The sequence below is a fragment of the Gigantopelta aegis genome, chromosome 5, assembly GCF_016097555.1.
Source record: "Gigantopelta aegis isolate Gae_Host chromosome 5, Gae_host_genome, whole genome shotgun sequence".
Lineage (NCBI taxonomy): Eukaryota > Metazoa > Mollusca > Gastropoda > Neomphalida > Peltospiridae > Gigantopelta > Gigantopelta aegis.
In genome coordinates, this window is record NC_054703.1 from 39,782,355 (window position 1) to 39,799,429 (window position 17,075).

At 38.8% G+C, this 17,075-nt stretch overlaps 1 protein-coding gene across 1 annotated transcript in view; it reads left to right on the forward strand.

Annotated features, from left to right (window-relative positions):
- The first annotated feature begins 220 nt into the window (after positions 1-220).
- LOC121373768 overlaps positions 221-17,075 on the forward strand; it is a 27,219-nt gene continuing 10,364 nt past the window's right edge. The window contains exons 1-6 of the mRNA XM_041500523.1: positions 221-312; positions 1,662-2,104; positions 5,648-5,720; positions 11,640-11,816; positions 13,257-13,447; positions 15,746-15,831. Coding sequence (XP_041356457.1) covers positions 1,799-2,104; positions 5,648-5,720; positions 11,640-11,816; positions 13,257-13,447; positions 15,746-15,831 — 833 coding nt within the window. The 5' untranslated portion in view covers positions 221-312; positions 1,662-1,798. The remainder of the gene's footprint in view (positions 313-1,661; positions 2,105-5,647; positions 5,721-11,639; positions 11,817-13,256; positions 13,448-15,745; positions 15,832-17,075) is intronic.

Genomic DNA, 17,075 nt, shown 5'->3' on the forward strand with positions numbered 1-17,075 from the left:
AACAATCCTGCAACATTTGGTAATTATCGGACTCACCATTCAATAATTAAATCAATTCTCCAAATGTTACGACAATGTGGTTTTGCGTTTCTTCTTTTGAAGAGTATATATTAAGTAAAGCTTTATTTTTCCGTTTCGTTGTTCAAAGGATGTGTATGACTGCAAAACCATTGTCGCCATTGGTTTTAACTGGATCAGGTCTATGAACTGCGCGATGTGTCACGACGACAGGACGATAATGCAATTAGAAATAAATTCACCGCGGGCTCGTTAGAAGAGAAAAACAGGAACTGCGTTCATACCAGACGGGTGGTAAGTGTTGTTTGTGTAATGTGGGTACATACTTATAGATATACACGCAGAGAGATATAGATAGGTAGATAGATAGATAGATAGATAGACATACAGACATACAGACAGACAGACAGACATATAGATAGATAGATAGATAGATAGATAGATAGATAGATAGATATAGACAGACAGACAGACAGACATGCAGGCAGGCAGACAGACAGGTAGGTAGATAGATAGACAGACAGACAGACAGACAGACAGACAGACAGATAGATATATAGACAGACAGACAGTTAAAGAGAGTAAGATTAGATAGATGGATGGATGGATGAATGGATGGATGGATGGATGGATAGAGAGAGATAGATAGATAGATAGATATATAGATAGATTGATTGGTTGATTGCTTGACAAACAGACAGACAGAGAGACGGACATACAGTTAAAGAGAGCGAGATTAGATATATAGATAGACAGACAGACAGACAGATAGATATATGGATGGATATATGGATGGATGGATAGATAGGTGGATGGATAGACAGACAGACAGACAGACAGATAGATAAATAGATAGATAGATAGATAGATAGATAGATAGATAGATAGAAAGACAGATAGACGGACGAACGGACGGACGGACGGATGGATGGATGGACAGGAACAGAGAGAGAAAAAGAGAGTGAGAAGAGAGAGAGAGAGAGAGAGAGAGAGAGAGAGAGAGAGAGAGAGAGAGAGATTATATGGAGATGGGTGGATGGGTTTAGATAGGTAGGTACTTAGATATTCAAAAATATTGGTAGATAAATAGAGATAGATGGATGGATGGATGGATGGATGGATGGATCTACAGACAGACGGATAGATAGACATAAATAGATAGATAGATAGATAGATAGATAGATAGATAGATAGATAGATAGATAGATAAATCGAATACCAAATAAACTGACACATAGGTAGATAGAAATATAGATATATGGATAGGTATATACGTAATTAGACGTAGCAACGGGAGTTTGTTATTTCTTGATGAACGTAAAATTTCAGGGAACGTCATATTTGATGACGTCACTTTATATGGGCAAGTTGTCTTATTTAAGCGTTATTGTTTATGGACCAAACATTATACAAAATAAAATGAATTTTTAGTGTTATTATTAGCAAGTATGATTCAAATTTAATTGTAAGTATCGTCTGTTATTAATGCTATATTTACGTTCATCTGGGTATCTGGACAAAAACAAAATCATCCGCAAAGTTATGTGAGAACGGCATCGCCGATTCACACAGTCTGCGGATGATTGGTTGTTTTTTCTTCTTTTTTCTTTCTTTTTTCTTTCTTTTTTTGTTCATACATATAGTACTTTCGTTTCGTTATCTCTTGGACATCACCTCCAGAAGAAGATAACGGCGACAACGAAGAAGAAGAAGAAAAAGTTAAGTAGGAGAAGGAAGACGAAGAAGAGGTAGAAACGGAAGAAGAGGTTGTTACTGAAGGATGGGATCTTTGAGCCAGGTGTTCTGTGTTTGTGGAATTCTTGCCCTGATGACCGAGTTCTCACTTTCCGAGGAGATTCCGGTGATTTCGCAACGTCTGGTCGGGTCAGAGATCGTCACCGAAAGTGTGAGGAATTTTCTTCAGTGTAGGAATCTCTGTGATCGCCGACCTCTGTGCAAGTCTGTCAACTACAACACGAGGACACGAGAGTGTACGTCAAACTACCGTGACGTCACGACGTCTGACACACACTTAGAGTCGGGTGTACCAGGAGTAATGTTTGCTGTAAAAAGTTCCACGCTACAGGTAAGGGAAGAAGTTTGTGTCGTTTAACGACACCACTACAGCACATTGATTTATTAATCATCGGCTACTGAATGTCAAACATTTGATAATTCTGACATTTAGTCTCTGAGAGGAAACCACCGGCCTAGGTGGCGTCGTGGTTAGGCCATCGGTCTACAGACTGGTAGGTACTGGGTTCGGATCCCAGTCGAGGCATGGGATTTTTAATCCAGATACCGACTCCAAACCCTGAGTGAGTGCTCCGCAAGGCTCAATGGGTAGATGTAAACCACTTGCACCGACCAGTGATCCATAACTGGTTCAACAAAGGCCATGGTTTGTGCTATCCTGCTTGTGGGAAGCACAAATAAAAGATCCTTTGCTGCTAATCGGAAAGAGTAGCCCATGTTTGTGGCGACAGCGGGTTTCCTCTCAAAATCTGCGTGGTCCTTAACCATATGGCTGACGCCATATAACCGTAAATAAAATGTGTTGAGTGTGTCGTTAAATAAAACATTTCTTTCTTTGAGAGGAAACCAAAGTCCAAGTCCAATAGTTTTAACATGGTCATATACCACTAGAGTTTCCTAGAGAAACCCGCGATATTTTTTTCCATTGGAAGCAAGGAATCTTTTATATGCACCATCCCACAGACAGGATAGTACATACCACGGCCTTTGATATACCAGTCTTGGTGCACTGGCTGAAATGAAAAATAGCCCACTGAGCCCACCGACGGGGATCGATCCCAAACCCCACCGCGCATCAAGGGAGTGCCCTACCACTGGGATACATCCCGCCCCCGACAGGTAGTGGAGATTGGATATGAAATATCGGTCTCGGCGATGTGGTGGTTAAGCTATCGGACATAAGGCTGGTAGGTACAGGGTTCGGAGCCCGGTACCGGCTCACAGCGAGTTTTAACGGCTCAATGGGTAGGTGTAAGACCACTGCACTCTCTTCTTTCTCACTAACCACTAACCACTAACAATTAACCCACTGTCCTGGACAGACAACCCAAATAACTAAGGTGTGTGACCAGGACAGCGTGCTTGAATTTTAATTGTATATTAGAGCGAAAATAAGTTGAAATAAAAAAAGAGGATATAAAATATATAAAGGTAGATTTTGTGTTAGTGTGTATTGATCTCTGTCTTTCCTTTTCGTTTAAACTAGACTGTTATTCAACTTTCGAAAGGAGTGTTTGACAGTAGACATACTTAACGACGGTTAATTGAGCTATAAGTATTTATTTTTGTTTGTGTGTGGAAGACTCGGTGGCTGAGCGCTTAATGTGAAGTAGTTTTGAATCATGCTAACTGACAACCGGGTTGTGCTTTTGTTTGTGTGTCTGTCTGTCTGTCTGTCAGTTAGTTTGTTTGTTTGTTTGGTTGGTTGGTTGGTTTCTGTGTCTTTTTTGTAGTGGGGTTTTGGGGGGTTAATATTGGTTTACTATTTTTGTTGTTGTTTTACTAGTACTATTTTTTAATTATTTTTTTTGGTTATATTTACATTTTATTTTGTGTTTTAGTTTGTAAATTCGTTGTTGTTTTCTTCTGTCGTTTTTCTTCGTGTGTTTGTGTGTTGTTTTGGTGTCGTTTTTGTTGTTGTTTGGAGGGGGGGGGGGGGGGGGGGGTCGGCACAGGTAGCCCCAAGCAATAACTTGATAGCGGGTTTCCTCTCTCAATATATGTCTGGTCCTTAACCATATGTCTCACGCCATATAACCGTAAATAAAATGTGTTGAGTGTGTCGTTAAATAAAACATTTCCTTCATCTTCTTCCTTTTTCTTCTTTTTTTAACATATTTTCGTGCTTACATCCAATTAATGTTAAAGCACGCTGTCCTGGGCACACATCTCAACTATCTGGGTTGTCTGTCCAGGACAGTGGATTTGTTGTTAGTGGTTAGTGAGAGAAAAGAGGGTGTAGTGGTCTTGCACCTACCCATTGAGTCGTTAAACTTCGCTCTGGGTAGGAGCCGGTACCGGGATGAGAACCCTGTACCTACCAGCCTTATGTCCGATGGCTTGACCACGACACCATCGAGGCCGATATCCTTAAAGGGACATTCCCGAGTTTGATGCAAGTTTTAAGATGTTATCGACTAACAGAGACTTTTTAACGATTGTAATTAAATATCAAGTATATGTGTCTGCATCAAATATTATTGGCTGTATATTAAACGTGTTTCTGATCCTTCCAATATTTGTACTAGGCTAAATTTTGCTTTATTTCCTAAAATATTTCGTTTTCGTACGTACGAAATTATTTGAAGACAAAAACCAGTTTGGACTTCTTACAAATATTAAGACGACCGGAAACATATTGAATATACAGACACATATCCTAAACAAGAAAATATATTTAATATGTAAGTTTGATCGTAGAAATATTTTATTAGTCGGAAACATCTTACAATGCAGCAAACTCAGGAATGTCCCTTTAAAAAATACCTTCTTTCTTTCTAGTTATGTTTGGGCTTGTATCCAATTAGGTTCAGGTACGCTGTCCTGGGCACACACCTCGGCTATCTGGGCTGTCTGTCTAGGACAGTGGGTTAGTAGTTAGTTGTTACTGATTGATGACAGAGAAGAGAGTGTAGTGGTCTTATCCTTTGAGCTAATATCATATAAGGTTCATACATGCTGTCCTGGGTACATACCTCGGATATCTGGGCTGTCTGTCTAGGACAGTGGGTTAGTAGGTAGTCGTTAGTGATTGATGACAGAGAAGAGGGTGTAGTGGTCTTATCCTTTGAGCTAATATCATATACGGTTCAAACATGCTGTCCTGGGCACACACACCTCGGCTATCTGGGCTGTCTGTCTAGGACAGTGGGTTAGTAGTTAGTGGTTACTGACTGATGACAGAGAAGAGGGTGTAGTGATCTTATCCTTTGAGCTAATATATACGGTTCAAACATGCTGTCCTGGGCACACACACCTCGGCTATCTGGGCTGCCAGTCTAGGACAGTGGGTTAGTAGGTAGTCGTTACTGATTGATAGCAGAGAAGAGGGTGTAGTGGTCTTATCCTTTGAGTCATTAAACTCACTCTGGGTGGGAGGAGGTACCGGGAGACGAACCCAGTACCTAACAGCCTTATTTTCGCTGATTTAACCACTAAACCAGTGATATGAAGAAAGGAAATGTTTTATGTATCGAGGCACTCAACACATTTTATTTACGTTTATATGGCGTCGGACATATGGTTAAGGACCACACAGATATTGAGAGAGGAAACCCGCTGTCACCATTTCATGGGCTACTCTTTTCGATTACCAGCAAGGGATCTTTTATATGCACCATCCCACACACAGGATAGTACATACCACGGCCTTTGTTACACTAGTTGTGGAGCACTGGCTGGAACAAGAAATAGCCCAATGGGTCCACCGACTAGGATCGAGAAAACGCTTTACCCGCCCACCCAGTGATATGAGAGCGGTTAAAGTACTACAAGCGTGTCTGAATCTACTGTATAGAATATATCCCTTTCGGTGTCCACCTAAATGGAATGCATGTACACTGGATGAAGGCATGCGTGTTGGTTTCTGTTTCAGAGTGGCGGTGTTTGCGGCAACGATGTTTGTGGAGACACTCAAGTCTGCGTTCAGAGAATGTGCTTCATTGAAGGTACCAGTATGTTGTTTTATCATAATGATCGAAGAGATCGTGGAGATGAGTATGATGATAATGATGAGTATGATGGTGACGACTACTATGATGATGAGCATGATGATGACGACTACTATGATGATGATGAATATGATGATGATTAGTGATGATGAGTATGATGATGATGAGTTTGAGTATGATTAGTATGCTGATTATGAAGAGTATACGTATGATTAGTATGATGAGTATGAGTATGATTAGTATGATTATGAAGAGTATGAGTATGATTAGTATGCTGATTATGAAGAGTATACGTATGATTAGTATGATGAGTATGAGTATGATTAGTATGAAGATGATGAGTATGAAGAGTATGAGTATGATTAGTATGCTGATTATGAAGAGTATACGTATGATTAGTATGATGAGTATGAGTATGATTAGTATGAAGATGATGAGTATGAGTATGATTAGTATGCTGATTATGAAGAGTATACGTATGATTAGTATGATGAGTATGAGTATGATTAGTATGATTATGAAGAGTATGAGTATGATTAGTATGATGAGTATGAATATGATGAGTATGATGAATATGAGTATTATGAGTATGATGATGATGAGTATGATGATGCTGAGTATGAGTATGATTAGTACGATGAGTATGCTTAGTACGATGAGTATGATTAGTACGATGAGTATGAATATGATGAGTATGATGAATATGAGTATTATGAGTATGATGATGAGTATGATTAGTATGATGATGAGTATGATGATGATGATGATGAGTATGATTAGTATGATGATGATTAGTATGTTGATTATGAGTATGATGAGTATTATGAGTATGAGTATGATGAGTATGGTGAGTATGATGATGATGAGTATGAGTATGATTAGTATGATGAGTATGGTGAGTATGATGATGATGAGTATGAGTATGATTAGTATGATGAGTATGGGTATGATGAGTATGGGTATGATGAGTATGGGTATGATGAGTATGGGTATGATGAGTATGGTGAGTATGATGATGATGAGTATGAGTATGATTAGTATGATGAGTATGGGTATGATGAGTATGGGTATGATGAGTATGGGTATGATGAGTATGGGTATGATGAGTATGGGTATGATGAGCATCATGAATATGATGATGATTAGTATGATGAGTATGATGAATATGAGTATGATTAATATAATGATGATGAGTATAGGTATGATTAGTATGAGTATGAGTATGGTTAGTATGATGATGATGAGTATGAGTATGATTAGTATGATGAATATGATGAGTCTTAGTATTATTAGTATGAGTATGATGAGTATGAGTATGATGAGTATGATGAGTACGAGTATGAGTATGATCAGTATGAGTATGATTAGTATGAGTATGATTAGTATGAGTATGATTAGTATGAGTATGAGTATGATGAGTATAAGTATGATTAGTATGATAAGTATGAGTATGATTAGTATGATGAGTACGAGTATGAGTATGATCAGTATGAGTATGATTAGTATGAGTATGATTACTATGAGTATGATTAGTATGATGAATACGATTGTGATGAGTATGATTAGTATGAGTATGATTAGTATGATGAATATGAGTATGAGGAGTATGATTAGTATGATGAGTATGAGTATGATGAGTCTGATGAGTAATAGTATGAGTATGATGAGTATGAGTATGATCAGTATGAGTATGATGATGATGAGTGTGAGTATGATGAGTATGAGTATGATGATGATGAGTGTGAGTATGATGAGTATGAGTATGATGATGATGAGTATGAGTATGATGAGTATGAGTATGATGATGATGAGTGTGAGTACGATGAGTATGAGTATGATGATGATGAGTATGAGTATGATGGTGATGAGTATGATGATGATGAGTATGAGTATGATGAGTATGAGAATGATTAGTATGATGAGTATGATGAGTATGAGTATGATTAGTACGATGAGTATGAGTATGATTAGTATGATGAGTATGAGTATGAAGAGTATGATGATGCTGAGTATGAGTATGATTAGTACGATGAGTACGAGTATGATTAGTACGATGAGTATGAGTATGATTAGTATGATGAGTATGAGTATGAAGAGTATGATGATGCTGAGTATGAGTATGATTAGTACGATGAGTATGAGTATGATTAGTACGATGAGTATGAGTATGATTAGTATGATGAGTATGAGTATGAAGAGTATGATGATGCTGAGTATGAGTATGATTAGTACGATGAGTATGCTTAGTACGATGAGTATGATTAGTACGATGAGTATGAATATGATGAGTATGATGAATATGAGTATTATGAGTATGATGATGATGAGTATGATTAGTATGATGATGAGTATGATGATGATGATGATGAGTATGATTAGTATGATGATGATTAGTATGTTGATTATGAGTATGATGAGTATTATGAGTATGAGTATGATTAGTATGATGAGTATGGTGAGTATGATGATGATGAGTATGAGTATGATTAGTATGATGAGTATGGTGAGTATGATGATGATGAGTATGAGTATGATTAGTATGATGAGTATGGGTATGATGAGTATGGGTATGATGAGTATGGGTATGATGAGTATGGGTATGATGAGTATGGTGAGTATGATGATGATGAGTATGAGTATGATTAGTATGATGAGTATGGGTATGATGAGTATGGGTATGATGAGTATGGGTATGATGAGTATGGGTATGATGAGCATCATGAATATGATGATGATTAGTATGATGAGTATGATGAATATGAGTATGATTAATATAATGATGATGAGTATAGGTATGATTAGTATGAGTATGAGTATGGTTAGTATGATGATGATGAGTATGAGTATGATTAGTATGATGAATATGATGAGTCTTAGTATTATTAGTATGAGTATGATGAGTATGAGTATGATGAGTATGATGACACTGATGATTATGGTAGTGATGATGATGATGACGAGATCATGATGATGAGGGTCCTGGTAATGACGATGATGATGGTGATGATGATGATGATGATGACAATTGTGATGATGATAGTGGTGATGATGATTATTATTATTGTGGTGGTGGTGGTGGAATTAATGTTGATCATAATGATCATCATGGTAGTGATGATCCTGGTGATGACTACGACGACGACGACAACAATGATGATGATGATGATGATGATCTGGTGGCGATAATGGTGAAGTAATCATTGTAATGATGGTGAAGATAATTATAACCACCACGATGATGATGACGACGATGATTATGGTGGTGATGATGATAATGTTGGTGATGATGATGGTGATGATGATGATGTTGGTGATGATGATGATGTTGGTGATGTTGATGATGTTGATGATGATGGTGATGATGATGATGAAGATTACGAAGATGATTATGATGATTATGACGATGGTGGTGATGATGATGATGGTGGTAGTGGTGGTGGTGATGATGATGTGGTGGCGATAATGGTGAAGTAGTCATTGTAATGATGGTGAAGATAATTATAACTACCACGATGATGATGACGACGATGATTATGGTGGTGATGATGATAATGTTGGTGATGATGATGATAATGATGATGATGATGATGTTGGTGATGTTGATGATGTTGATGATGATGATGAAGATTATGAAGATGATGATGTTGATGATGATGATGATGGTGGTGGTGGTGATGATGATGTGACCTCTTTGTTCTATCGACCCAACCAGTATTGAAATGACTATATCTAAGGCTCCAAACAGCCGTAGTTTCAAATGTGCTGGATTCTAATAAAATAATATATAACTAGACAGACCATTCCATCCCAAGGGACAAACTGGTTTTGTGAAGGCTGAGGATTACTGATGCCGTTTCAAAAACAGACTGTCTCACGGGTTGGGAGTGCCATATCTACACTTCACCATGGTTATTGATTCTTTTTCTTGCTGACTTAGTTACAATAACAACACATTTGTAAACTACAGTTTATTTATTCTGAAACCATTCGTGTGCACTTGACTTAACATACTTATTTATTCATCAGCACGAAAAAAAGTGATTCCTATTCTTTCACAACATTGAAAGGTATCACTACCAAAATTATAAAAATAAAAATGTTAATTTGTTAAGATATTTTCTGGATACGACGAGTATCGAGCTGTAAGAGCGCTCATAAATAAGGAATTCAACAACATTTTGAAAAAAAAAACCATACTACATTACCAACTAATGGGTTAAGCTACGACGAGTATCGAGTTGTAAGAGCGCTCAGATTACCAACTAATGGGTTATACGACGAGTATCGAGTTGTAATCGCTCAGATTACCAACTAATGGGTTGTACGAGAGCGCTCAGATTACCAACTAATGGGTTATACGACGAGTATCGAGTTGTAAGAGCGCTCAGATTAACAACTAATGGGTTATACGACGAGTATCGAGTTGTAAGAGCGCTCAGATTACCAACTAATGGGTTATACGACGAGTATCGAGTTGTAAGAGCGCTCAGATTAACAACTAACGGGTTATTTGACGAGTATCGAGTTGTAAGAGTGCTCAGATTACATACGACGAGTATCGAGTTGTAAGAGCGCTCAGATTAACAACTAACGGGTTATACGACGAGTATCGAGTTGTAAGAGCGCTCAGATTACCAACTAATGGGTTATACGACGAGTATCGAGTTGTAAGAGCGCTCAGATTACCAACTAATGGGTTATACGACGAGTATCGAGTTGTAAGAGCGCTCAGATTACCAACTAATGGGTTATACGACGAGTATCGAGTTGTAAGAGCGCTCAGATTACCAACTAATTGGTTATACGACGAGTATCGAGTTGTAAGAGGGCTCGACGATTATCGAGCTTACAGAGGGCTCAGATTAACAACTAACGGGTTATACGACGAGTATCGAGTTGTAAGAGCGCTCAGATTACCAACTAACGGGTTATACGACGAGTATCGAGCTGTAAGAGCGCTCAGATTACCAACTAATGGGTTATACGACGAGTATCGAGTTGTAAGAGCGCTCAGATTACCAACTAATGGGTTATACGACGAGTATCGAGTTGTAAGAGCGCTCAGATTACCAACTAATGGGTTATACGACGAGTATCGAGTTGTAAGAGCGCTCAGATTACCAACTAATGGGTTATACGACGAGTATCGAGTTGTAAGAGCGCTCAGATTACCAACTAATGGGTTATACCACGAGTATCGAGTTGTAAGAGCGCTCAGATTACCAACTAACGGGTTATACGACGAGTATCGAGTTGTAAGAGCGCTCAGATTACCAACTAATGGGTTATACGACGAGTATCGAGTTGTAAGAGCGCTCAGATTACCAACTAATGGGTTATACGACGAGTATCGAGCTGTAAGAGCGCTCAGATTACCAACTAATGGGTTGTACGACGAGTATCGAGCTGCAAGAACGCTCAGATTACCAACTAATGGGTTATACGACAAGTATCGAGCTGTAAGAGCGCTCAGATTAGTAACTGGACAATTATCTCCATAATGTCTCGTTCAGACTATCAACTGCCGGCACAAAGTTGGCCAACTTTCTGTTGTCACGACTTGTACGACTGTCCATTTGCTAGTCTTGAGTTCTCTTACAACTCGATTCTCGTTGTATAACCCAGTACAGTTGTTAATCTGATCGCACCCGTCGTAAGTCGGGGAAATGACAACGCAACCCTCAACTTGACCAACTGCGTCGTAACAGTTCACTGTTTGATCATAGCATAACCGTTATTTCTCAAGGGTACATGCGTTTTTAGATGCATAGAAATGGTTAATGTAAACAACAAAATCTAAATAATATCTGATTTAAATTATCAAACATGGCTTTAATGGTGAAAGAAACGCGGGTGTGTTTACAACTAGGGTCTTTAACATCTTAGTGTTTCCAGAATTATGAAAATATATTTCAGAAATCGATTGCGGGCGGCCTCCGAATATTCCAGATGCCAACACGAATATAACTGGGACTATGATTAACTCGATAGCCAACTACAGCTGTCAACCAGGATATTCCGTTTATAATGGAACGACTACATCAACGTGTGACGTCACAAGGAAATGGACTCCCACCCATTTATCGTGTATTGGTGAGATTAAAGACACAAAAAAAAAGTTTGTTTTCTTTTTCGACACCACTAGAGCACATTGATTTATTAATCATCGGCTATTGGATGTCAAACATTTGGTAATTTTGACACATAGTCTTAGAAAGGAAACCCGCTACATTTTTCCATTAGTAGTAAGGGACCTTTTATATGCATCATCCCACAGAGAGGATAACATACCACAGTATTTGATGTACCAGTTGTTGCCAGTTCACCACAACTGATATATCAAAGGCCGTGGTGTGTGCTATCCTGTCAGTCGGATGTTGCATATAAAAGATCCCTTGCTGCTAATGGAAAACAAAAATATAGCGGGTTTCCTCACAAAGACTACACGTCACAATTACTAAATGTTTGGCATCCAATAGCCAATGATTAATAGATCAATCTGCTCTTTTGGTGTCATTAAACAAAATAAACTTTAACTGTTTATGCATTATTTCACAAGACAAAGACCCCTTTAAAGCACTACTGTTTTAATATCTCTTTTCTCTTTTATCAGTTTCAAGCCTCGAATGTATTCTGTTTGACAAGAGTCATTTCATTACATGGCTTATCCACCTCTAATGTTTAAAAAGTTTGTTTTGTTTAACGACACGACTAGAGCACATTGATTTATTCATCAGCGGGTATTGGATATCAATTATTTGGTCATTTGGATCTATAGGTTTAGAGAGGAAGCCCGCTACCTTATTTTCAATTAATAGCAAGGGATCTTTTATATGCATCATCCGACAGACAGGATAACACATACCACGGCCTTTGGTATACCCGTCGTGGTGCACTGGCTGGAGCGAGAAATAGTCCAATGGGCCCTCCGACGGGGATCGATCCGAGACCAACAGCGCATCAAGCGAGCGCTTTACCACTGGGTTACGTCCCGAAACAATTTTCGTGTTATCCATATTACCCGTATATAGCTTTAGTCCAAATAATAAATCAATGTGTTCTAGGGTGTATACTACCGAATCAAATCCCATGGACGGCAATAGTAACATGTGGCTGAACCTCTCCTACCTGCAGCGTATCAATCGAAGTAAACAGAAATACTACCACCCTTCACTTTTAAAGTGAATCAGAAAACATCTGGGGTCAAGCTGCTCATTTCAGAAATAACGGGTAGCATCTATAACTACCCTAGTTCCGCACAAAATTTGAATACTTTTTCTACAGACACCTCATACATGTTTCAAGCACAAGGCTACTTGACACAGTGGTACTTGATGAAATAAAATTGCATACATTTTTTTTTCAACAGATGAAAGTATTTTTTTACAACAACACATTCACCACCCATCACAGGATTTGTGGTGTTAACTTCTTTATCAAGAGTTCTGTGCACCTCGAACTTTGACCCAGCCAGACGTTATTTGGTTTTGTACTACCTATAGTGGTTAACTTTAACTTTTGTTATTGTTTCAGTGGACTGTGCTCAACTACAAATACATGATGGCTACCTCGAGTCTCCGTCCACCTTTATAAACAGCTCGGGTGTTGTCAAGTGCGACCAGTACTTCCAGTTCTTTGGGAATAACCAATCGGTGATATGCAACTCTAGCGGACAGTGGATGGGACCAGACGGGGAATGTAAACGGGTGGAATGGAGAAATGAGGTGAATTGATGTACCACAAAGTCCTGACCAATTCATACCTCACTATTTTTAGTTATTATATCGGGTGCCCCCCCCCCCCCCCCTAAAAAACAAACAAAAAAACAACCCAAAAACACACATACACCCACACACAACACATACATACACACACACACACACACACACACACACACACACACACACACTCAACACTCAAGACACTCAACAAACAAACACAACAAAATAAAACTCGAAACTTGAATATGGAATTGTATAAACATGAAAGTGTACAGTTCAGTTTTATGTTTAACAATCACAGAATGTAACTAACGACATCTATTTATGATGGTTTTTATTCAGTGGATAGCACAGGGCTACAACAACTACAGTACCTCGTGTTCGACCTAAGATGGCGACCACGAGATCTCTTTTTCATATATGTCGTCATAACGTTACATGAATTGCGTCTTACTAAACACCGGGCAGTAGCATCCCACTAAACACCGGACAGTGAAGACTAAATAACTATAAATACTAAACAAAACGTATGTGGACTGTAAGTTTGATATTCCACACCCATTTCTATGTGGATATTTGCCACCTGCAGGGAAAATGTTAAAAGGACATACCCTAATTTTTAAACACTAAGGCATATTTTTCACTATTAAAGCCGTTTATGATCACTGAAATCAAACATTACTTATATTTTATTGTTTGGATAATCCATTTCCATATACAAGCGAAGTTTTTCTGGTCATCCTGATGTTTCTAATACCACAAAATGCATTTTTCATATTTTAAAAACCGCACGTGCCTCTGAGAAATAACAGTTATGGAGTCCTGTTTTAGTCACAACGTCACAGACTGTTGTTTCACTCACTTGTAACGTTATACAAATGTAGGTTTGTAAATTAACCAAACTTAGCGTCCATTGATACGGGTTGAAACTAGGGTCTGCGGCTTGTAACGTTATACAAATGTGTTACAGGTTTGTAACTTAACCAAACTTAGCGTCCATTGATACGGATTGAAACTAGGGTCTGCGGCTTGTAACGTTATACAAATGTGTTACAGGTTTGTAACTTAACCAAACTTAGCGTCCATTGATACGGGTTGAAACTAGGGTCTGCGGCTTGTAACGTTATACAAATGTGTTACAGGTTTGTAACTTAACCAAACTTAGCGTCCATTGATACGGGTTGAAACTAGGGTCTGCGGCTTGTAACGTTATACAAATGTGTTACAGGTTTGTAACTTAACCAAACTTAGCGTCCATTGATACGGGTTGAAACTAGGGTCTGCGGCTTGTAACGTTATACAAATGTGTTACAGGTTTGTAACTTAACCAAACTTAGCGTCCATTGATACGGGTTGAAACTAGGGTCTGCGGCTTGTAACGTTATACAAATGTGTTACAGGTTTGTAACTTAACCAAACTTAGCGTCCATTGATACGGGTTGAAACTAGGGTCTGCGGCTTGTAACGTTATACAAATGTGTTACAGGTTTGTAACTTAACCAAACTTAGCGTCCATTGATACGGGTTGAAACTAGGGATTGCGGCTTGTAACGTTATACAAATGTGTTACAGGTTTGTAACTTGTCCAAACTTAGCGTCCATTGATATGGGTTGAAACTAGGGTCTGCACCTTGTAACGTTATACAAATGTGTTACAGGTTTGTAACTTATCCAAACTTAGCGTCCATTGATACGGGTTGAAACTAGGGCCTGCGACTTTACGGCAATAGGTCAAATATTGTTAAAAGTAGAAAAACATTCACAATTGTATGTAAAATAATGGCGATGCTCGTTACACTATCGCCCTCTTGTCTGGCGTCGCATTTATTTTACTGAAAATCAGAGGCGAATCTAGGGGGACTAGGGGCCTGCCCCCCCCCTAAATGTTGCGACAGTTATAAATGTATTAATGAAGGGGGGCGATCCCCCTCCAAACCTCCCCCAAAGTTCCCTTGGCATTCCGCCTCATGTCATTGTGCCCCCACCCCACCCCACCCCCAAAAAAATAGATTTTCTGGATCCGCCACTGATAATTTAACATTTAGCATTTAAGTTAACGCAACTACTGTCCAGCAACAATTCAAAAACAGCTAATTAAATTGTGTAAGTATTTGACCACTGCTACCACGCATAGAACAGACAACATTGATACATGACATATGTTATTATATTGTATATTATTGCTATGCATGTAGTATACATTTAATATTGACTTTTATCGATTGTAATCCGTTGCTACTTACCATTACCCAAGGATAATATGCACATTATGTTTTTTTCTCTCTCTCCCTCATTCCCCAGACGTCGCTGTATGCTCGCATTCCAGCCCCAATAACAGAGGGCTGGGAGATGTACATGCGGGCTGTACCTACATCTCCTGCCAGACGGTAAGGTATATTTTTAAACACATTCTAAAATGCATTGTCAGTGTCATATATGATAGGCTTAAAGGCATATTGCCACCTACCACTGACTTATTAAAAGGTCCAAGTATTACCAGAAAATATGTACCTACATTTGATCTCTTCCTAAAAGTACTTTATTCAACTATTTACGTAACCACCGTATCCCATTTATTAATAATATTTTGTAAACATAATTGAATTATGGCAACGATCCATAATTCAAAAACTAAAATTGCCAAGAATGTTGACATTGATTTCCCTTCATCGTGGTTAAATTAAGGTGATATAATGGCAGTTTTTGGTTTCCCGAAATGAACATATTTCATTTATATATTTTCATTTATACTGTTGCTTGGTGTGCGGTCGGTCTAGGGTCCATCCCTGTCGGTGGACATTTTGGGCTAGTTCTCATTCCAGCCAGTGCACCACGACTGGTATATCAAAAGCCTTGGTATGTGGTATCCCACGTCTGGGAGATGTTCGTGAGGGCTTTACCTACATCTCCAACCAAGCGGTAAACTCAACTTGTTGAACAGATTATAAAATATATCGTCGTGTATGACAGGCTTACGATTCGTATACACGTGATTTAGCTCAGTCGGTTGAGTGTTCACCTCAGGTGCTTTCCTCGTAGGATCGAACCACCTCGTTGGATCCATTCAACTGATTGAGTTTCATCTCGTTCCATCCAGTGCTCCACAACTGGTCAAAGGCTGTGGTATGTGCTGTCTTGTCTGTGGGAAAGTGCATATGAAAGAGTTCTTGTTGTTAGCCTAATGGGAAAACGTTTACTCTGACGACGAGTCAGAATTAACAAATGTTTGACACCCAATAGCCGATGATTAATTAATCAATGTGCTCTAGTGGTGTCGTTAAACAAATACAACCTTTAACTCGTGCGTCTGCGTTCGCTTCATGCGCAGCCGGTCTGGGATCGATCCCCGTCGGTGGGCCTACTGGGCTAATCCTCGTTCCAACCAGTTCACCACGGTTGGTATATCAAAAACCGTGGTATCTGATATCCTTGTCTTTGGGATGGTAAATATAAAAAATCCCTTGCTACTTACGGAAAAATGTAGCAGGTTTTCTATCTAAGACTGTTTGTCAAAATTACCAGGTGGTTGACATCCAATAGCCAGTGATAAATAAATAAATGTGCTTTAGTGGTTTCATTAAACAAAAACAAACTTCAAACTGCGGCCTGCGTTTTGGGCATTCACACCATA